This window comes from Zonotrichia leucophrys, chromosome 5 (assembly GCF_028769735.1).
Source record: "Zonotrichia leucophrys gambelii isolate GWCS_2022_RI chromosome 5, RI_Zleu_2.0, whole genome shotgun sequence".
Taxonomy (NCBI): domain Eukaryota; kingdom Metazoa; phylum Chordata; class Aves; order Passeriformes; family Passerellidae; genus Zonotrichia; species Zonotrichia leucophrys.
The window spans coordinates 45,252,170-45,270,111 of NC_088175.1; the positions used below are offsets into that span (position 1 = coordinate 45,252,170).

At 36.9% G+C, this 17,942-nt stretch overlaps 1 protein-coding gene across 1 annotated transcript in view; it reads right to left on the reverse strand.

Moving 5' to 3' along the window:
• Positions 1-17,942, reverse strand: part of PDE3B (phosphodiesterase 3B) — an 86,845-nt gene that overhangs the window by 17,999 nt on the left and 50,904 nt on the right. Inside the window, exon 2 of the mRNA XM_064715009.1 lies at positions 377-427. Coding sequence (XP_064571079.1) covers positions 377-427 — 51 coding nt within the window. The remainder of the gene's footprint in view (positions 1-376; positions 428-17,942) is intronic.

Sequence of the window (17,942 nt, forward strand, 5' to 3'; positions counted from 1 at the left end):
CATTCATTACTTCGTCTCAGAATTAAACTTGCTATTCCTTCTCTTCCAACAATATCAACAAATTTGGGCAGTCAAACTGTTAGAGCCCCTTACAGAGGTACAATTTCCACAACCTCATAATTTTTATTAACCCTGATTCTACTGGAAGAAGTTATAAAAAATTTATCCAAACAAAAGTGATTCATTTTAATTTTGCATAATTCTCTGAACAAGAACAAGAAGAGCTTACTACAATGTAAGAGACAGCGGGAAAAAAATAGGTAAATACAGCATCAACAAAAGAACAGTTTGACAGTTTGAACAGTTTTGAAATCTGTACTCAATCACATTTCACACAAAAAAAAAAAAAAGACAAGTAAATTCATAATATACTGACCTGGTAATAGGGCTTGTACCATTGCTTCAAATCCCAATCCCAAAGTATCATCTGTAAAGATAAAAAAAAGTAGAAAAGATTAATAAAAAGGTAATTTGTAAATGGTAATTAACAGGTAAAGGCAATTAATAAAATGTGATGTGTTAATGTTGAAAAACAGCAGTGGCATAAATTTTGATTATGAGATGCAAAAGGAAATGTCTCTCCCTTTGTTGTTTCATATGTAATTAGGGCCATATTCTCAGTTAATGCTCTCCAGCAAGAGCCCTAAAGAAGAGTTTAAAGAAATTGCATGCAACAGAGACATTGTGATGACAGAATAATATGGCCTTATTTCAATATTTTTGGATTGCTCATAAATCATTCAACATACACATTAATTTTGATGGTGATGCTGCTTTCCTGCTCCTATTCACTTCAACATAAAAAAGCAAATCCAGGCTAAAAACTCTAAAATATTTTTTCTTTCAGAACCATTGAAACAGAAGCATTTTTTGTAAATACAGTGAAGAAAGCATTACATTAAATCATGCACTTTTAAAGGGGGCAAAAATCTCTCCAAAGAGGTTAAAAATTGGTCTTTTTAAAAAGATTTTCTTGCAGGAGGTTTTGTTAAGCTTTGCTTGAACATTGCTACAAAGCCCCGTGTTCTGAATAACCTCACTAAACCCACCAAACCCACAAAAGAACGTCAGCAACACAATCTGAAGATGCTATCAGCTTCAAGTACGTCAACAGCACTCACTTAATTTGTCTTTTATACTGACAAAAAATGAAAACAACATACAAGAAATGAAATTCAGATGTCTGTTCTGTTTCAAAAGCTTTCAGTCTTCATGACTTCTCGACAGACTCTAATTACTCTTTGATAAATTAATCCATTTGCAAAACGAGTATTCACAAATTAAACATAGCTTTTCACTCTTTTACATTGCTACAGAGCACAAATAACATGCCAATACCCCACTTGGCAGTTAATACTTTGCAATCCTGAAAGCTCTTCTGCTTATTTTTACAGGTGAGAACTAGGTATGTTTTTGTTCCTCTGGCACTAACAGCATTTCCATGGAGAAAACACAACGTTCCAGTCTGGTGCTTGTCCAGAGGAAGGTGCAGAAAGTGTCAAAAAAGAAACACAGGTGGGGACGTGTCAGCAGTGCCCGGGCAAGGGAGGCACTCAAAGGCACTTTTTCTCCTCAGCTGCCATCACAGAGATGCCACTAAACTGTGTTTAAAGTTAATAGTTATGACATCTGCTCGCTAGGAAAACTGAAGAGATCAACCACGAAGCATGTGCTTGAACTGGGAGTAAGTTGTGCTCTATCAGAAAATCATACTGGGTAATACTGGGTAAAGCAAGCAGATCAAAATCAAGAATTAAGAATTTAGGTATTTGAGAGTTTTGGGGGATTTTTAAAGTGAGTAATCTAGCTACCATGTCTTTTTCTTTTTTTTTAACTGTTTGTCACTGACAAACAGAAGATAATGACCAACATTCTGTGGCCATACCCATTTTGCCATGATGCATTTGGTTTCAGCAACATCTTGCCAGACTGGGTTGTTTCTTTTCATTTGTTTGTTTGTTTGTGTGGTTTCATGAAATTTTCTTCATTGCAAAGCATCTCTTTCTAGACTAACGTTTCCTTACTGTATTGAACATCAGTAAATCTTTTGGTTTCATTCTGTCCCCGCACACAGAGACTGCATTAATCTGCTTCATTAACTTTTGCCTCAATCAGCAGCAGAGATCAGCTGTCCACATGGGTTTTGTTAGTTGTATTAGTAACCTTTGATACTAATGGGCCACAGAGTTGCGTCAGCTCGCTCGTAATCGTGCAGCCTCCATTAGGGGACACAAAAGGTTTTCCTCTCAGAGTATTTTATTTTTCTTTTGAATATGTGGTATGTTAGCTGATTTTATTTGTCTGCTACAAATGAGCTCACAATAATAATAAAAAAACCTTAACTAACAAACAAAATACCAAACCAATAAACATCTTGCTTACTCCAGAATGTTTCTGAACCAAATCATTGGCTGCAACTCTTTTATTCATCCTTTAAACAACATGTACTCGTACACATGTTCACATAAGCTATGATTTTGGGGGTCAATCTTTGTGACTAAAAAGGTTCAAAGCCTTCCTTTTTGTATAAGCCCTGCTATAGTAAATAAACAGGTTCTAATGACCCATGCTCACCCAGTAAACACAAGGCAGAAAAATCTTCCAATCTACTTTCCATGCAAATACTTGTCCGATACTTTAAATGACAGGGCATAACTTTATGCAGTTTTATTTAAATTAAAAATTTCACAGCTTGGATTCATCACTGAAAATTTTCTGCTGTCATTTAAACCAGAAGATTTAAGCTTCTTCACTGCTACCAATTTTACAGCAAAAAAACTAAAACAGTTTTGAAATTAATACAACGGCAGTTTACATATACTTTTCTATCAGATTTTTCTTTAATTCATTATATATCACCGTTAACTAGAAGCCATATCTCCTGAGAGAAGACAAGGCAGTATATTAACAAAGCCAGCAGCTACCACAGCCTGTCACATTTTCAGGGGTCATTCCACACTCTACACATCAAAGTTATTAAAATGGACTGATGAGAAGTTGAGGTACAAAGTAGCAATTTCTGCTGCTAAGCACGACTGGAAAAAAATGCAGATCTCTAAAAACAAGGAATATTTTTCCATGATAAATCCGACTTGGTACATCTCTGCACTAAGCAAATCCTCGCAGGTTAGTAGTAGTGAAAGGGGGGACACCTTTCCTTAGGTGCTTAGAAGGCACCACAAGATGGCACTCAAAATCCAGAAAGCCTCCCCCACAACCACAATTTCTGGAGAAAGAAGCAAAACACAGCACGATATTCCATAACACACCTTCTGCAGAATTGCCAGGGTTTGAAAGTCAAGGAGGGTGACGATTTTAAATGGTAACAGCTGATAAATTCTTTTTCTTCGTTTGAATAAAAATTTTCTCTTAAGAAAACTTTATTGTTTCTCTCACTACCTACCAGACTTTAAGTAGCCTAACTCCTTGCATTGCAAGTTAAATCTGGAATACAAAACAAGCAGCATTTCTGGCATTATTTTTTCTTGAGAGCTTGGCAGTCTAAGTTTTATTTCATTACTGTGCATCAACAAAAGTTAAAGTATTCCCAGAGTCACAAAAATCTCACAACAGGAGTGAAAAGACACCCTTTATTTTGACCTACTGTGAACAGACCCAGAGACCTTAAAATAGGTCTTAGGCAGAACCTCAGCAATTTCTGATTTTGCAACCATGAGACTTGTTGCAGAAAGATCTGTACTCTGTAATACTAAGATTTTGTAATCCATTGCACATAACGTTCTTCCCTCACCTCCTCCATCAAGAAACACCTTATCTAGGATGGACTTGAGTCATAAAAGTTCCAAGCTGCAACTTAGACCTCTGCTCAGTAACTCACACACTTCGGCTTTGAGCATCCATGATCAGTGGCAACATCACAGCAATCACATTGGAGCCCCTCTGAAAATCCAAATTCAGTGGGCTCTGATACTGCAGATGAACCTCTGAAAGGCAGCAAATCTACAGCCATTCCCACCAGAAATGTGTATAGGACATGCCCAGTCAGATTGGAAGAGAAGTTCTCATTCCAAGCCCAGAGTCTTCCCAGTTAATCCAGAGAGCCATGAACACTCTTTCCTGGTTTTGTATAATTGCCTGACAAGCTGGTCAGGGGTTTGAAGGACAGCTTCAAAAGAAAATAGCTTCAAATAGGAAAAAAAAAAAATAACCAAAACAAAAACCTACACGTGCACCACACCTTGTTCTGTAACAGTCAGGGTCTGTATTACTTTCAACTATAATAATTGAATCTATTTAGTCTCTGAAATAAATTTCAATGTGGCTAAAAGAAGACAAGCCAGCTTAGACAACTCCTTTAAGTACAAGTGACTTTTCCCTATTTGGCCATCATCAGCCAGCATGGGTCAAACTGAAACTTGTCACTCAAAACAGCCTAAGAGCCTCAAGAGAATTAATTTGCATCTCTGAAAACAAGTTTTTAAAGGTTAAAAAAGTTGTTAAAGCTCAACAAATTCTCCCCAAAGTTGCTGTTCTGAGCAATGAACGCTGTATTCTGTACTACGGGTGTTCAGTCAGATCTTGGGAGACTTTAAATACCTGTCACTTAGAGGATATATGGAGTAAAAAAAAGACAGTAGGCATCAGGCCTGTTTTCTCAAACCATAAAGACAATATTTCCATGTACTTCAGAAGAGATCTCATGCTACTTGAACACAAGGATATCAACCTAAACATCACCAAAGCTTAAGGACAGCACTGTGGCAAAGCACACACCATTAGCAATATCAGAAGCATGTTAAAAAAATAACAAGGTAATGGTGACAGAGGCCTTCCCTAAACCAGCTTCGAGCTGCAACAGCAGCACCAAGGCAAAGCTGCTTTTCACAAAATAAAAGGCAGTAAGTGTTCCTCTGAGAAGTTTATAGTCTAAGCAAACTAAAAACAGATGAGAAATGGGAGAAGACAATCAAGGCAAACCAGCAGGGCTTCAGGGGGTTTGTTGGGTTTTTTAATTCCTGTTCCATGGGAAAGGTTATCTTTCCTGTGGCAGTGCACCCAGTGGTTCCAGGGCCAGGAATAGATGTGCCTTTCAGAAGAGTTGATGCCATGGCGGGTGGAGGCTTTTTACATCATCTTTATACAAATACCACAACTCCATTTGTCTAAAGATCTGTTTGAGGAGCATTTTCAACTTCCAAAGGCTTAAGCATGGTAAAAGAGTATGGATTTTACTTTTGTCAAGCTATAAACGACTGAAATTACGATAAAAGTACATTAAGCATTTTTAAACCTTTTTAAAAAAAATTAATCTTAAAATATATTCGACTAGACAACTGTGCAATAATGTTTTCTTAATAATTTAACTTATAAAATACAAAATCACATCAGCTTAGCTACTCTAGAATTACTTGTTTGTGACACGTTATAGTAAGAACAATATTAATGCTTATGTAGAGATTACAAATAAACAGCTACAAAAAAAATTTTGGAGCTTTAGAAATCTAAAAATAATTTTTAAAAGCTGAATAAAACCAACGATATTCTCCTTTTCCCAAGCTGAAACGCGCACACTAAGGCCACACACAATGTTAAAATTTGTATCACTGCTATACAATTCCCTAAACCTAAAACAGGATTTCATTTCACTGATGATACTTTTTAAGAGATTCAGTGTGCGCTTTACTGCCCATAACAAAAAGAAAACTTGTCCTATTTGAGAACATCCGTTCCATTCCCCGTTCCAAAGTTATAACGGAGAAAAACGAGCACAAAATTGAGTTTCTACTTCTGACTGAGTCTTTCATTGATCAAATATAAAGGATTCCTAGTTGCCAGTAGCATCTGTTTGACACCATTAGGCATTAGCTCCGTAAATAAGTATTTCCATAGCAACCAAGCATAGAATTAACTAAACAATGAAACCAACACCACAGCAACTTGATTCAGAAATCAACTCTGCAAAAAATCACCTCATTCAAAAGGCAAATTCTACAACTAGACAAGAAATAAATTTATTGCAAAATATGAAAAAGATTGTGTTACGTACCCATTTCTTTTCATGACTGCCTCTCAAACAAGATTGATCCATTGCTTTTATTTCCAGATTAGTCTTTTGTAGCAGCTTACAATCAATTACCGTTTTTTATCCATGTAATTTAATAATGCAAAAAAAACCCCAGAGCATTTTACAATCTTGAAGCCTTAGGGGTCTTATTTATTATTAGAGGTCTTTTCCCTCTTTGTAGAAAAGGTAGACGTTGAAAAAAAGTATGTTAATAAGTAGTTAAATTTTATACAGTACAAACTAAAGGTGATGCAACCAAAGAATGAGTCTCAAAGAAGAGGCAGCATTATTTAGATAAAACAGACAACGTTCTGTTGTGAAATCCTGCAGGCCAAAACAGCAGCCACTTGCTGTGATCAAGACAAAATGCAGTCCTCAGTACCATACCCTGGGCATTTAGAATCATCATGGTATTTCTCCACTCCCTAAACCTTCCCATGAAAATAAACGGAAGAAGGGAAAAAAACCTACGGTATTTTTGGAACCCTAATACTTATCACTTCCTGACTCTATACACAATTTATTTATCCAAGGGTGTAAAATGGCCAATGGGTTGTGAAGTCTGCAGATAGCCACAATCTTTGAACAGAAGCTGTGTGTGCTTTCATGGTTCTGAGGTTTGGACACATATCCTGACGGAAACAGTCACATCCCCTGTCCAACGACTCAGTTGTTGACTCTGCTGCACTCTTTTATGAAAGACATTACTTTTGCTTTTTTAAGAGGCCTAAAATCTTCCTTCAATGAAAAGAGATTCACTTCTTCTTAATTGACTTAATTAACACTCGTCTGTACACTAAGTAGTACCTGCAATATATTTGGCTGGGCACGTAAGAACAGCACTGGATCATGCAGGTGTCTTGCCACCACAATGTTTCCAGCAGACTCCAAGTATCCTGATCTCCCTTGCAAATACAAATCTTTGACAAGAGCTGCACCTAAGTAAGCTTTAATAAGTCACTTTAAAGTTTTCACAAGCTTAGTTACTATTTTCAGTAGCTTTGCCCTCAGCACAGATACAAAAACAGAGCAAAAATGCTCCAGTGTATGCTAAAGCTTCAAAGAAGCCTTGAGCAAGCTCATTCTTACAGCTAATACTACTCCCTGCAAGCAGATTTTTTTTTGTTTGGCTGAGGTTTTGTTTCTTTTTTTACATGTTTGTTTCATTTGTTTTTTTTAAAAAAGACATGCTACTTCTGCTTTTGTACCCAGGAGTATCAGCAGGACAGCGTCTACTTTGTCTGCTGTAGAAAGTTCTCAGTTCTTATTGCCTGTTTTTTTTTTTGATCTGATCTTTTTTTAGATATATTTTTTAACATCTTTAAATGTTTCAAAAAGGTTCTAAAAGGTAGAAAGTTGAGGGGTTTTTTCTTATTATGTAGGTAATGAAAAAAAAAACTGTCTAAAACCACACTTAGATCATTTCCTGTTCCTTCTAGGTTTTGTCAGACTTGCACGTCAGAGTAAAGGCCAACCAGTAATTTATGACAACTGGGGGAGGGAGGGCAGAGGGGGGGGGGGGGAAAAGCCTGCTATGTGCAGATCCTTTAATTGCCCATTATAAGCATTTTCTTTTGGAGCATGTGGTTCTAATCACCATCAAAGGAAAGCAATAGTGCTAGGTGGATTACCGCTCTGCTCCGGTGCAGTTGCTTTGGTGTTCTGGCATTCTGCACCACTTTCACTGTCATCCAAAACCCAAAGCCCTTTATTTTTTTTAAGTGATGTTTATTTTGCAGAAAGCAAGATCTAGAAATTGCTCCCCAAACATCCTTTTCCCATTTACCTATTGGCATTATTTTACAATTATACACAGTAAAAGCCTTTACTGCTGTGTTGACACACTGTTAATGCATCATGTTGGAACAGACAGAGGGAATAACATCACATTTTATCTTCCTTCAATAGAAGGATGTGCAAAAATCTTATGCTGGAATATTTTACTGCATGCTGATGTATGCTTAATGCAGTAACTAGAAACACTAAGAAATGAACCAATTTCTCCTTCTTACAACTTACATTTTTCAATCAATTGACGTTTTTCCACCTATTACCCTGAAATACAGGTTTGAATTTTTTTATTTTTTTCCTTAACAGCAAAGAGAAACTATTCCATAGGAACACAAGTGGGTTTTGCAGAATTCAGCTGAAAAGGGGGGATACTGAATTTTTCACTCAGAGTTTTCTCACAAATATTCTCTGTAAAATCTCACACTTATGTATAAAATTACTTATATTTTCCTCTCTCCCCACTCCCTCTCTAAAACAAGAAGCATAAAATTAAACTGTATAACTCATTTAGTGAAAAATTACCACAAATCTGAGAATGGTTAGCATCAAATGAATTAGACCAAATTATCATCTAGTTCAGTATCTTGTCATTAGCTAAGGATATTCTTAAGAAAACAGCAACAAAGCCCAAGAATCCGTATGTTAGAACATTTATTTCATTAATATTACAGAAGTCAGTGGATTTTTCACCTTTGTCTTTCTCAGACCTAACATAATGTTCCAACATCACGCACAAAAGCATTTCAGAAATTAAATGCACATTTTGCAAAGTTCCCTTTCACTGTGGATCCGTTGCACAGTGAGGAAGCAAACAACCAGCAGCACTTTCATGCAGCTCACCCACTGAACAATTTGTTTTTGCAAAAGCTCCAAGATGTTCTCCAGCTGACTTCAGGCACAAGACAAATTTTTTCAGACTACGAGGCTGCATTTTCATATCCCTCAGGCTACTTCAGGGACACAACACCTTCAGCAGAACAAACCTCTAAATCACTGAACACCGGCACTTTTCACTCCATTCTGTTAATTGCCATCTTAGGAGGTTTTTTTTCGGCAAAATTGCCACAGGGTACAGGCTTGACTCAAATGACTGTTGTTTTCTTTCAATGACTTGAGGATGACCCAAAAAGAAATATTAGAAGGACTGGAGTTAGAGAAGTAAGCTGAAAGAAGCTGGTCAAGATGCCAAAGAAGATATTATGTCATAAAGGAAAGCAAATATTGCTGCAGTGCTTTGGTTGGAAGTTATACAGTGGGCCTGAACTGACTCCATCCTCAGCTGATGAAGCTAAAGACTTAAAAGCAATAATTTAAAGCCAGATGAGAATATAATTATGAGGCTGATTACAAGAGCAAATACGTTAGTGAAAGTTAAATCAGTATTAAGAAAATTAATCTTAATGGACAAGTTTCTGGTTGAAGTGCCAGGAAATACAAGATGATATCTCTTAGGGGGAGAAAAATATTGAAAGTCTGAAGAATGTAATACAGATTGCTCTCAGTAAGAGAGGGGAATGCAAATTGCTGCATTCTACAGAAAGTGCCAATTTACTTTTCTCTAATGTATTCATGGTAAGTAGTACTTTAGTTGGCAGCTTCGAAAGCAGCTGAGAAAAGAACCAAATGACAGCAGATTTGAAAAAAAGCAGATTCCTTTTCCCCACATAGTAACACTGTGATGCTGTTCTAAATGAAAAAAACCAACAATGATGCCTTCCCACTTGTTCCAGCATTAGGCGATGACTAACTTAAACAAAATGACTTGGGGAGATCCACTTTGTGCCCAAAATGCAAATCTTGCATAGATACTTGTTTATCTTACATGTGCAAAGTGAACACAGGAATTACCACCACCAGTATGGGAGGGTCACAAACATGGTTGCACCTTGCCTTATGATCGATTCATCAAAGAAAATATGCAGTCAGACTGCTCTGGCAGTGGCTACCATTGACTAATATGGTGAAAGAGTTCTCTGTGAAAATACTGAAGGCTCAGATTTCAGCTAAAAGAGGGAAAAAGATTCCCAACCAGCCTCAAACTCCAGAAGTCATTGTGAAATACTGTGGGTTTAATAAGGTTTAGTAGCACATACTTCTTTACATTATCTCCTTTATGTAGGTGTAAACTGGATTTCACATTCTGCTAATGTGGTAACTAGAGGTGCCTTCCACAATCATAATTTCCTAAATCAGATGTTCTTTTTTTCACTGGCTTTTCACATATTAGGTTCCATTCTGCTGTTTCAACTATCACAGGACTCTCACACACTTAAATACACAAGTGTGCAACCTACTAAACACACAGGTAGTGGAAAATTGCATCCAAAAGCCTATCTCCATTCCATTGTTTGGATTTACTCTCTAAGCTACTTTGCTACCCTATTAGTAGAGCACAAGTTACAGTTACCTACAGCATTCTTATTGCAAAGGTTTCTAAATACCATCAAGTCAAAGCCTAGCACAAAAAAAACCAGGGGAAAAAAATTTATGCTGACTTGTTCCCTAGTTTTGTTTCTATGTTTTCCCACAATTTTGATGAGCGAAATCCTGATCCAACCTCCCCTGAACTAAAAGAAAATATTTTTTTAAAAAATCAAACTTTTGTTTCTATAACATAGGATGAGTAAAATCATTACTCAAAACTCCCACTCCCCTCCAAAAGAATAAACTTCTTATAAATGCCCAGACTCAACAAAATCTCTTTTTTTCCTTTCACTTTGGTAGCAAAACTCAGATGGAGAAACTAATAAGAAAGAAAGAGGTCAAGATGGGTCAAGTGTCTTCCAGTGCCTGCAAGATAATAAGGACAGCTTGCCAGTTTTTCCTATACAAGCAGAAAAGCATTGGAATCTTCTTTTAAACTGCAAGACAATTTTAGCAAAATCATCACAATAGTGAAAGTTACATAAACATCTACAGAGAACAACATTGGCAGTGAGAATATAATTTGCCATTTGGGACAAGTATTACTTACAGTAAAGTTGCAGTGTAGCATGCCCAGTAAATCCATCAAATTTTATAAATGCATGCAAAGGAATTTTCCTTGGGGAACAACACTAATTTTTTTGTTTCTCAGCCTTTTTTTTAACAGTGTTTAATGTATTTGCTATGAAATCTTTTTCAGAGTGTGTTTTCAAAATAGTTGCTAATAAGACAAACCTAAAAGAACGAAGCTTACGCTCATCTGTGACTAATTCTATGTTCTTATCAACAAATTCATCTCTCAACCAGCATCTCATAGAACTTGCATATGTTTTGATTTATTTTCTGTAAAGCAGAAAAGCGGAAAATACCAAGAATTTTAACCATAGAAAAACAATGGGACGCCAAGACTCCCAGCAATATCTGACTAGAAAAATACTGTCCCAGTGAGAAAAGCAGGAAAGCATTGACAAAACTTATCAGACCATTTTAATTTGCCATTCCATAAAAAAAAAGTCCCCAAAACCTCATAATCTTTATTAAAAAGGCAAATATTTATATAGCTTGGGGGTTGTTAACCAAAAGCTATGCACCTCATGATTTATAAACAAATGTTTCTTCCAATTCAGGTATTATAATTTTACTCTCAAATTAATACATATAAAAATATAATCTGCAGCATTTCATTATTTAATTTAAACTGATATGAAGCAATTAAAATTTTCTCTCTATTTGAGTGTTTTTAACATATGAGTTTACTTATGACATCCAAAATATGTATTTTAATCAAATACTCTTGCAAAGCACATACAAATTAAAGTATGAGAATGTCTGGACAAAACAAATATTCAGGTATTTAGTCATTCATGTAAGATAAGATTTTATTGTAGGAACCTTCAAAGGAATAAAATCTGTACATTGTGTTAAAATCAATCACAAACTATGTCTTGTACCATAGGACCAGAAAATGACAGCTACACCATCATCTTTTAAAAGGATGCATAAAAATGTAAGGAAAATGTCAGAAAAATTGGGGGGATGAGATAGGGACAGAACCCTACGAAATTAATTTATAGCTACACCATGTAAATGTAATATTGACAAAATCAGTAGGATTTTCTTCACTAATACCTTGCCAAACAAATCTACAGGACTTTTTGAAACAGACTGCAACACACCAATAAAAGTGGACCAGCCAGTCAGTGTGCTTTGATTTAAAAACCAAACACAAGCAAAACACAATGAGCAATTTTGATGTGGCCTGCCTTTAGTGATCCTGAAGAAATTACATTTACATGGGAAGAAAGGAATGGCTCTCCTCAGGATGAATGATTTGTTAACACATAAAAAAATAAAGAAAGAATGAGAGTGGAATGTTCACAAAAAATAAAAAAAAAAAACCCAATACGTACTTCCTCAAAGATTCAAGCTGAGATCTACCCTAATCAGCCCACTCGAAATGAATTTAAAGAGCAATAGATGTCTAAAGTGCCAACATGCATTGACAACACAAAATTCCTGAGTGTACTCAGAAATAGAGTTGATTGTGAAAAAACAGCAACAGGCCTTAATATAGCGATTAAATAGGAATAAAACCTTGCTGAAATTCTGCACTAATGAGTAAATGCTGAGAAAAAAATTAATTTTAAAATATTTATATAGAAAGTTGTGTTTTTATTATAGCAATAACAACCAGAAAAACATCTTGGAGTCAGTTGCTTCAGCCCAATTCTCAAAGATGCTAAATGAAATATTAGAAAAGGAACATCAAACAATACAGACAAAACAACGTCACTGCATAGATCTGAGCAACACCCGCAGTCCGAGCTGCAGAGAGAAGTACTGAAGAAATAAAAAAGGGCAGGCTAATGAGAGAAATAAAAGGGATGGAGCAGCTTCTACTGTGAGGAGCTGCACAGGCTGTGAGACTGGGATCCCTCAAGCGTGAGGAAAACAGGGATTATTACAATGCCCTGTAGTTACCAGTGGCATGGAATGGTTGGTCTGTGCTGTTCACAGGCTCTAGAATGGGGGCCATGTAATTAGACCATCTGGCAGCAGGCTTAAAACACGCCTAAGGAGGTATTTCTCACACACTACATAAATAAATTATTGCAGTAATTGCTGCTGGTTTTTACAGGAAAAAAATGTAACCAAAGATGTTAAAAGCCTTCACACAGACTCATCAATCCATGGCTACTCAGCACAGCCCAGATGTATCCTCTAGCTAAGGATGACAAAACATGGCAGAGAACCCCAGAAGGGAAAGAGCCACTTCTGAAAGAAATGCCACTACTGACTATTGCTAAAGATAAAAAGCCTGGGCTTGATATTATCTCCAACTAGTGTAAAGAAATTAATTATAAAAATGGGCCCATCTTAGAAATCTTCCTAGTTGCATGAAACTGTAAAGTTCTTTATATCCTTGGGAAGTTTCCTAATGAGGCTTACAGAATTGCTCCTCCCATCCATTTCTGTCTGAAATAGAGATCTCCAGGATTTTCTGTAAATCTCAAAGAATTATTCAGGTTGGAAGGGACCTCTGGAGATGGTCCTGTCCTACGCTCTTGCCAAGGTAGGGTCACAGGAGCAATGACACAGGAACACATTCAGGTGGGTTTGAATGTCTCCAGAGAGGGAGACCCCACGAACTCCCTGGAGCAGCTGTTCCAGTGCTCTCCCCCCTCACTGAAAAGTTCTTCATTTTGAGGTGCAACTTCTTGTGCTTCAGTTTATGGCCATTGCTCCTTGTTCTGTCCCTAGACACCACAAAAAGAGTCTGGCACCATCCTCTTGACATCCACCTCAGAGATATTTGCATGCATTATTGTGATCCCCTCTCAGTATTCTCCTCTCTTGACTAAATAGGGACAGCATTCTTCCTCCACTCTTGCAGTTGGGAATATCCTTCCCTTCTCCCCACCCAATATGATGCCAAGGGCAGCAGCAGTCTCCTACTTCACCCAGAGAGTTCCACACGACCCACTCATTCACTTTAAAAGAAATATACTTTTATAAAATATATATTATCCACCTGGTTTGTTTATATTATGGCTCAGATATTACTGAATCGATTGGCTCCTTTTGCAGAATAAATGACATTAATGATCTAGCCCTCCTCCAGCAATAACTAAGTTTGTGGCTTCTTCAAAACTTAAATACACAACAGATCAAACAGCTTGGGAAAGCCTAATTACATTCCTTTTCAGGCTGTCTGTATTTTTATATACACATATGCATATACATCTGTCTATGTACACATGTATATACACACAAACTCTACAGAAAAGGGTCTATAAAGCATCCAATCACATTATAAAAGCTCTTTAAAACATCTCATTGCACTAACAGTATTATCACCTCTGCCATGCTAGAGCATCAGCAAACTAAGGAACAAATGAAGAAACATTAAAACATCACCTTGCATAATGGTGAAAAAACACATGGAAAAAGTAAGCTACAGAACTTTGGCTTTTTCATGCAATGCATCTCATCTCTTTTATTTTTCATTACACTTTCAAAATGTGAACATCTGGCAGGCAACTAAAAATAATCAGGAAGGTTCAATAGAGACAAATAGGGGGTAGAGCAGCACTTGCAGCAGCAGAGATCTCAAGTAACAAAATGCAGCCCCAAATATTAAACACAAAACTGAACCAAGTGCAGACAGCAAGGGAATAGAGCTGAGAATTTGCTTACAATGGTACTGAACTAACCAAACACATTGATCAATCTGTTATCACACATCCAATTAGAATCTAATTTTGGAGATCAGAGGAAATTGCAATTCTAATCCGAAGATGACAGGCACTGTCACAACTGTAACTAACTGCTGTAAAAGACACAGGGTACACATCTCTGAACATCATCACTGAGCAGCTTGAACAGGCCTAAATTCAGAAAAGATGTGTAAGAATTCTTGAAGAGATTATCACTTTCCTTAAAACTAGCTAGAGACCTTCAGAAGCAGCATTTGAGATTTGAATGTGTTCATTATAATTACATTTCTAAATGAGAACAAGTTTAGTTCTTTCCCCATGCTTCATCCTCTAATAATTTTACTATTACTGATTGGAAATAAATTAGATGAGCAGTAGCAAAAGGAGAAAAGGAGGGCAAAAGAGAAATAAGGAAAATATTATTGTGAGATCCTAAATTACTATTCCTTAACTCACTATTTTCTTTCAGAAGGATTATTTAATATTTTTAAAGTATTTTACAGACTTGTCAGATTTTCATACAAAGATCTGCTCTATTTACACAAATGCTTATTTTTTAATTTGATGGTAGTGGCTGCTGATCACATGATCCATAAGAAAGAAGAGGAAAAATAAACAAACCGTGTATAGAAAAATTTCTATTTATGCTAATGAAATTGGAAAAAAAAAAATCTCAAAAAAATCTCTGACATAGAACTTTATACACCATAGACACCATTAAATAAAGATATTTTGCAGACAAAAGGTTAAAATTAGGCAGCCATAAACTCAGAAAAGAAAAACAGATGGAAAGAATCTTGTCTGAAATATATGGAAACACAGAATTATTTATTCTATGGTACCTTTTTTTCCTTTACTTTTTTTTTTAAATCCTTTCTTTTCAATCTGCCTTTTTGTGCTGCCTAACTTTTTGTATTTGTTTCTGCCAAGGACAGTCAGCTGGCCAATAAGGGCAATTAGATCAGCAAGACATCACATAATTGCCATGGATTTTGACCCAAATATCATTCAGGAGGAAGCTGATGGGAAAAACAAAACAAAACAAACAACAAAAAAGCCCTTAAATTTTTAGGCAGACAGACTTCATAAAAAAGATACAAAATAAACAAACAAAAAACCCCAAAGCTAATTCACCTGAAAATTACCCACTACATTTGCTGCTTCTTTTTTTGTTCCTGCTTTCATAGTTCTACAATAAGACCCCATTAGTTTGCCCTTATTTCAACCCCTTCTCTCCATCAGGCCATTAGGATTTCAATCATTCCAGGCCCATGAGGGCAGTGGTTCTTTCTTGTTCAGAGAACACAGTTACCATGGAATCACAGAACACCCTAAATTGGAAAGGACCCACCAGGATCAGAGTCCAGTTCCTGGCCCTGCACAGGACACCCCAGAGTCACACCCTGTACCCAAGAGCATTGTCCAAATGCTCCTGGAGCTCTGTCAGGCTGTGAGCACTGCCCTGGGGAGCAGTCCCAGTGCCCAAACACTCTCTGGGTGAAATCTAAACCTTTTCCAGATACCCAGCCTAAATGTCCCCTGGCAGAGTTTCAGGCCATTCCCTGGGGTGCTGTCACTGGTCACCCCAGAGGAGAGATCAGTGCCTGCTCCTTTGCCTGCCCTCGAGAGGAAGCTGCAGATTTCAACAAGGTCTGCCCTGTCTCTTCTCTGTTACACAGTTATCAGTCAGAAATGCTCATTAAAGACCCATTACTAATTCCAGGTTAAACTGGACAGGGAGGACACCCTTCTTCCTTTGGAGCTCTGTGCTGGCAGATGCCTCTGCTCCCTTGTGCTTCAATTATGCCACTGATTGCTGAAAGTATCTTTTAACACTGAGGAAAAGCAGCCACAGCCGCTTTAACAGCAGATGACAAAGCAGGATACACAAACAGTTATGAAATACTAAGCCCAGAGGGACTAATTTTATTCTTTAATTACATAAAACAGAGCAGAACATAGTAATTTCTGCACCCATCCCATAAGTACCAACTGCTTTGCTCTAGAACCTATTTTTAATGGTAATGTCTGGGTCTTATCACAGAAGTTAATTTTAGTTGAAAGAGAGAATGTGTGAATGAATGCTTTAAATATTTACTCTAGATTATGTCATATGCAGCATTATTGCACTAAATCACCTCACCTCTTCAGATTACATGGGAGCACAGAAAACTCATCCTCCAAAAATTAATGATATTTTAAAGACTAATTTTGTGTTGAACAATTACAACAAGAGAGAGTGAGAGTTTATATCTCTCTTCAGATTCCAACCTCCTACAGTATCTTTTGCATGTCCAAGGAGGAGTCCTATGACAAGTTCAGCAGAGCAGGAAGATCACTGTTACACTTCAGCTCTTCCTCTCAGGAGTAAAATAAACAAATCTTGCATTTCAAGACCATCACAAATACTGGGGGGCTGAGGGATCAACATCTGCCATAACCTAAACTATTTAAATGCCTTAACAACTAAAAAGGAATTTATAAAAAACATCATGATAAAGACAGACAGACTTTGGTTCCGTGGGCAGTTTGTAATCAGAACTGCTCCCAGGTGCTTCACAGTCAGGCAGGAAAACACAGATTTAACAGCAGTCCATGTACAAAGGCAGACTGGACCAATATTACAGATCAAAAGCTCTGACAGAACTCAACTTAAAAGAATTGCTTCCTCAAGGAAAAAAAAAAGCACTATTTTCTCCAAGATAAATTTGGTTAGAGACCGATTCTTTCTCAGAATGTATTTCCCCCACATTTATAGAAGGTCCTAACTGAGCCTGAAGTAGATTTAGAAAACTTTCCAACTTGCTACCAGAGCATGAAAGTTTAGGACTTCACTGGAGGAAATTGTGGGTGTTCCCCAAAAAATCCTTTCATTCCTGGGGACAAGCCCAGATCAAATATCGCATTTGTCAAACAAAAGCCTAATTGCAAAGGTGTACACAGACATCCAACTCAGAAGCAACCCCCATAATAAATGTGGTTCTAAGGCATGGTTAAGTGTAAATGAGAATCTTTGAGGCACAAACTAGAGAAGACAAAAAGCAATTTGTTTAAACAGATGTTACAGTATGGGAACAAAAGACTAATCAGACAGCAAAAGTAGTAAGTTGCTCAAACTTAAAATTGGTGTGTAGTTTTAAGAAATGGTGATTCTAGGATAAAATTTTTAGGATTAGCAAGGTTTATGGCAGTGAAAAGACACACAGAAAGGCAAGGTTTGTGCGACTGCCCATGGGTCTTGATAGGAGAAGAATTTTTCCAGTCTCCAAAGCAGTAGTATGTGCACACCTATGGAATTGAACTATGGATGAAGAAGCATGATAACAGAATTCTTAACTAGAAGGAAGTTGCACAAGTCTCATGCTACTTTTAAGAAGGAGTTTTCTAGGACTCTGGCTATAAGAATTCTTCCTGTGAGCATGAACTCCAGAAGAAAAATGTTACAAAAACTTAAGTAGACCATTGAAGTTCTCCTATTGTATGCT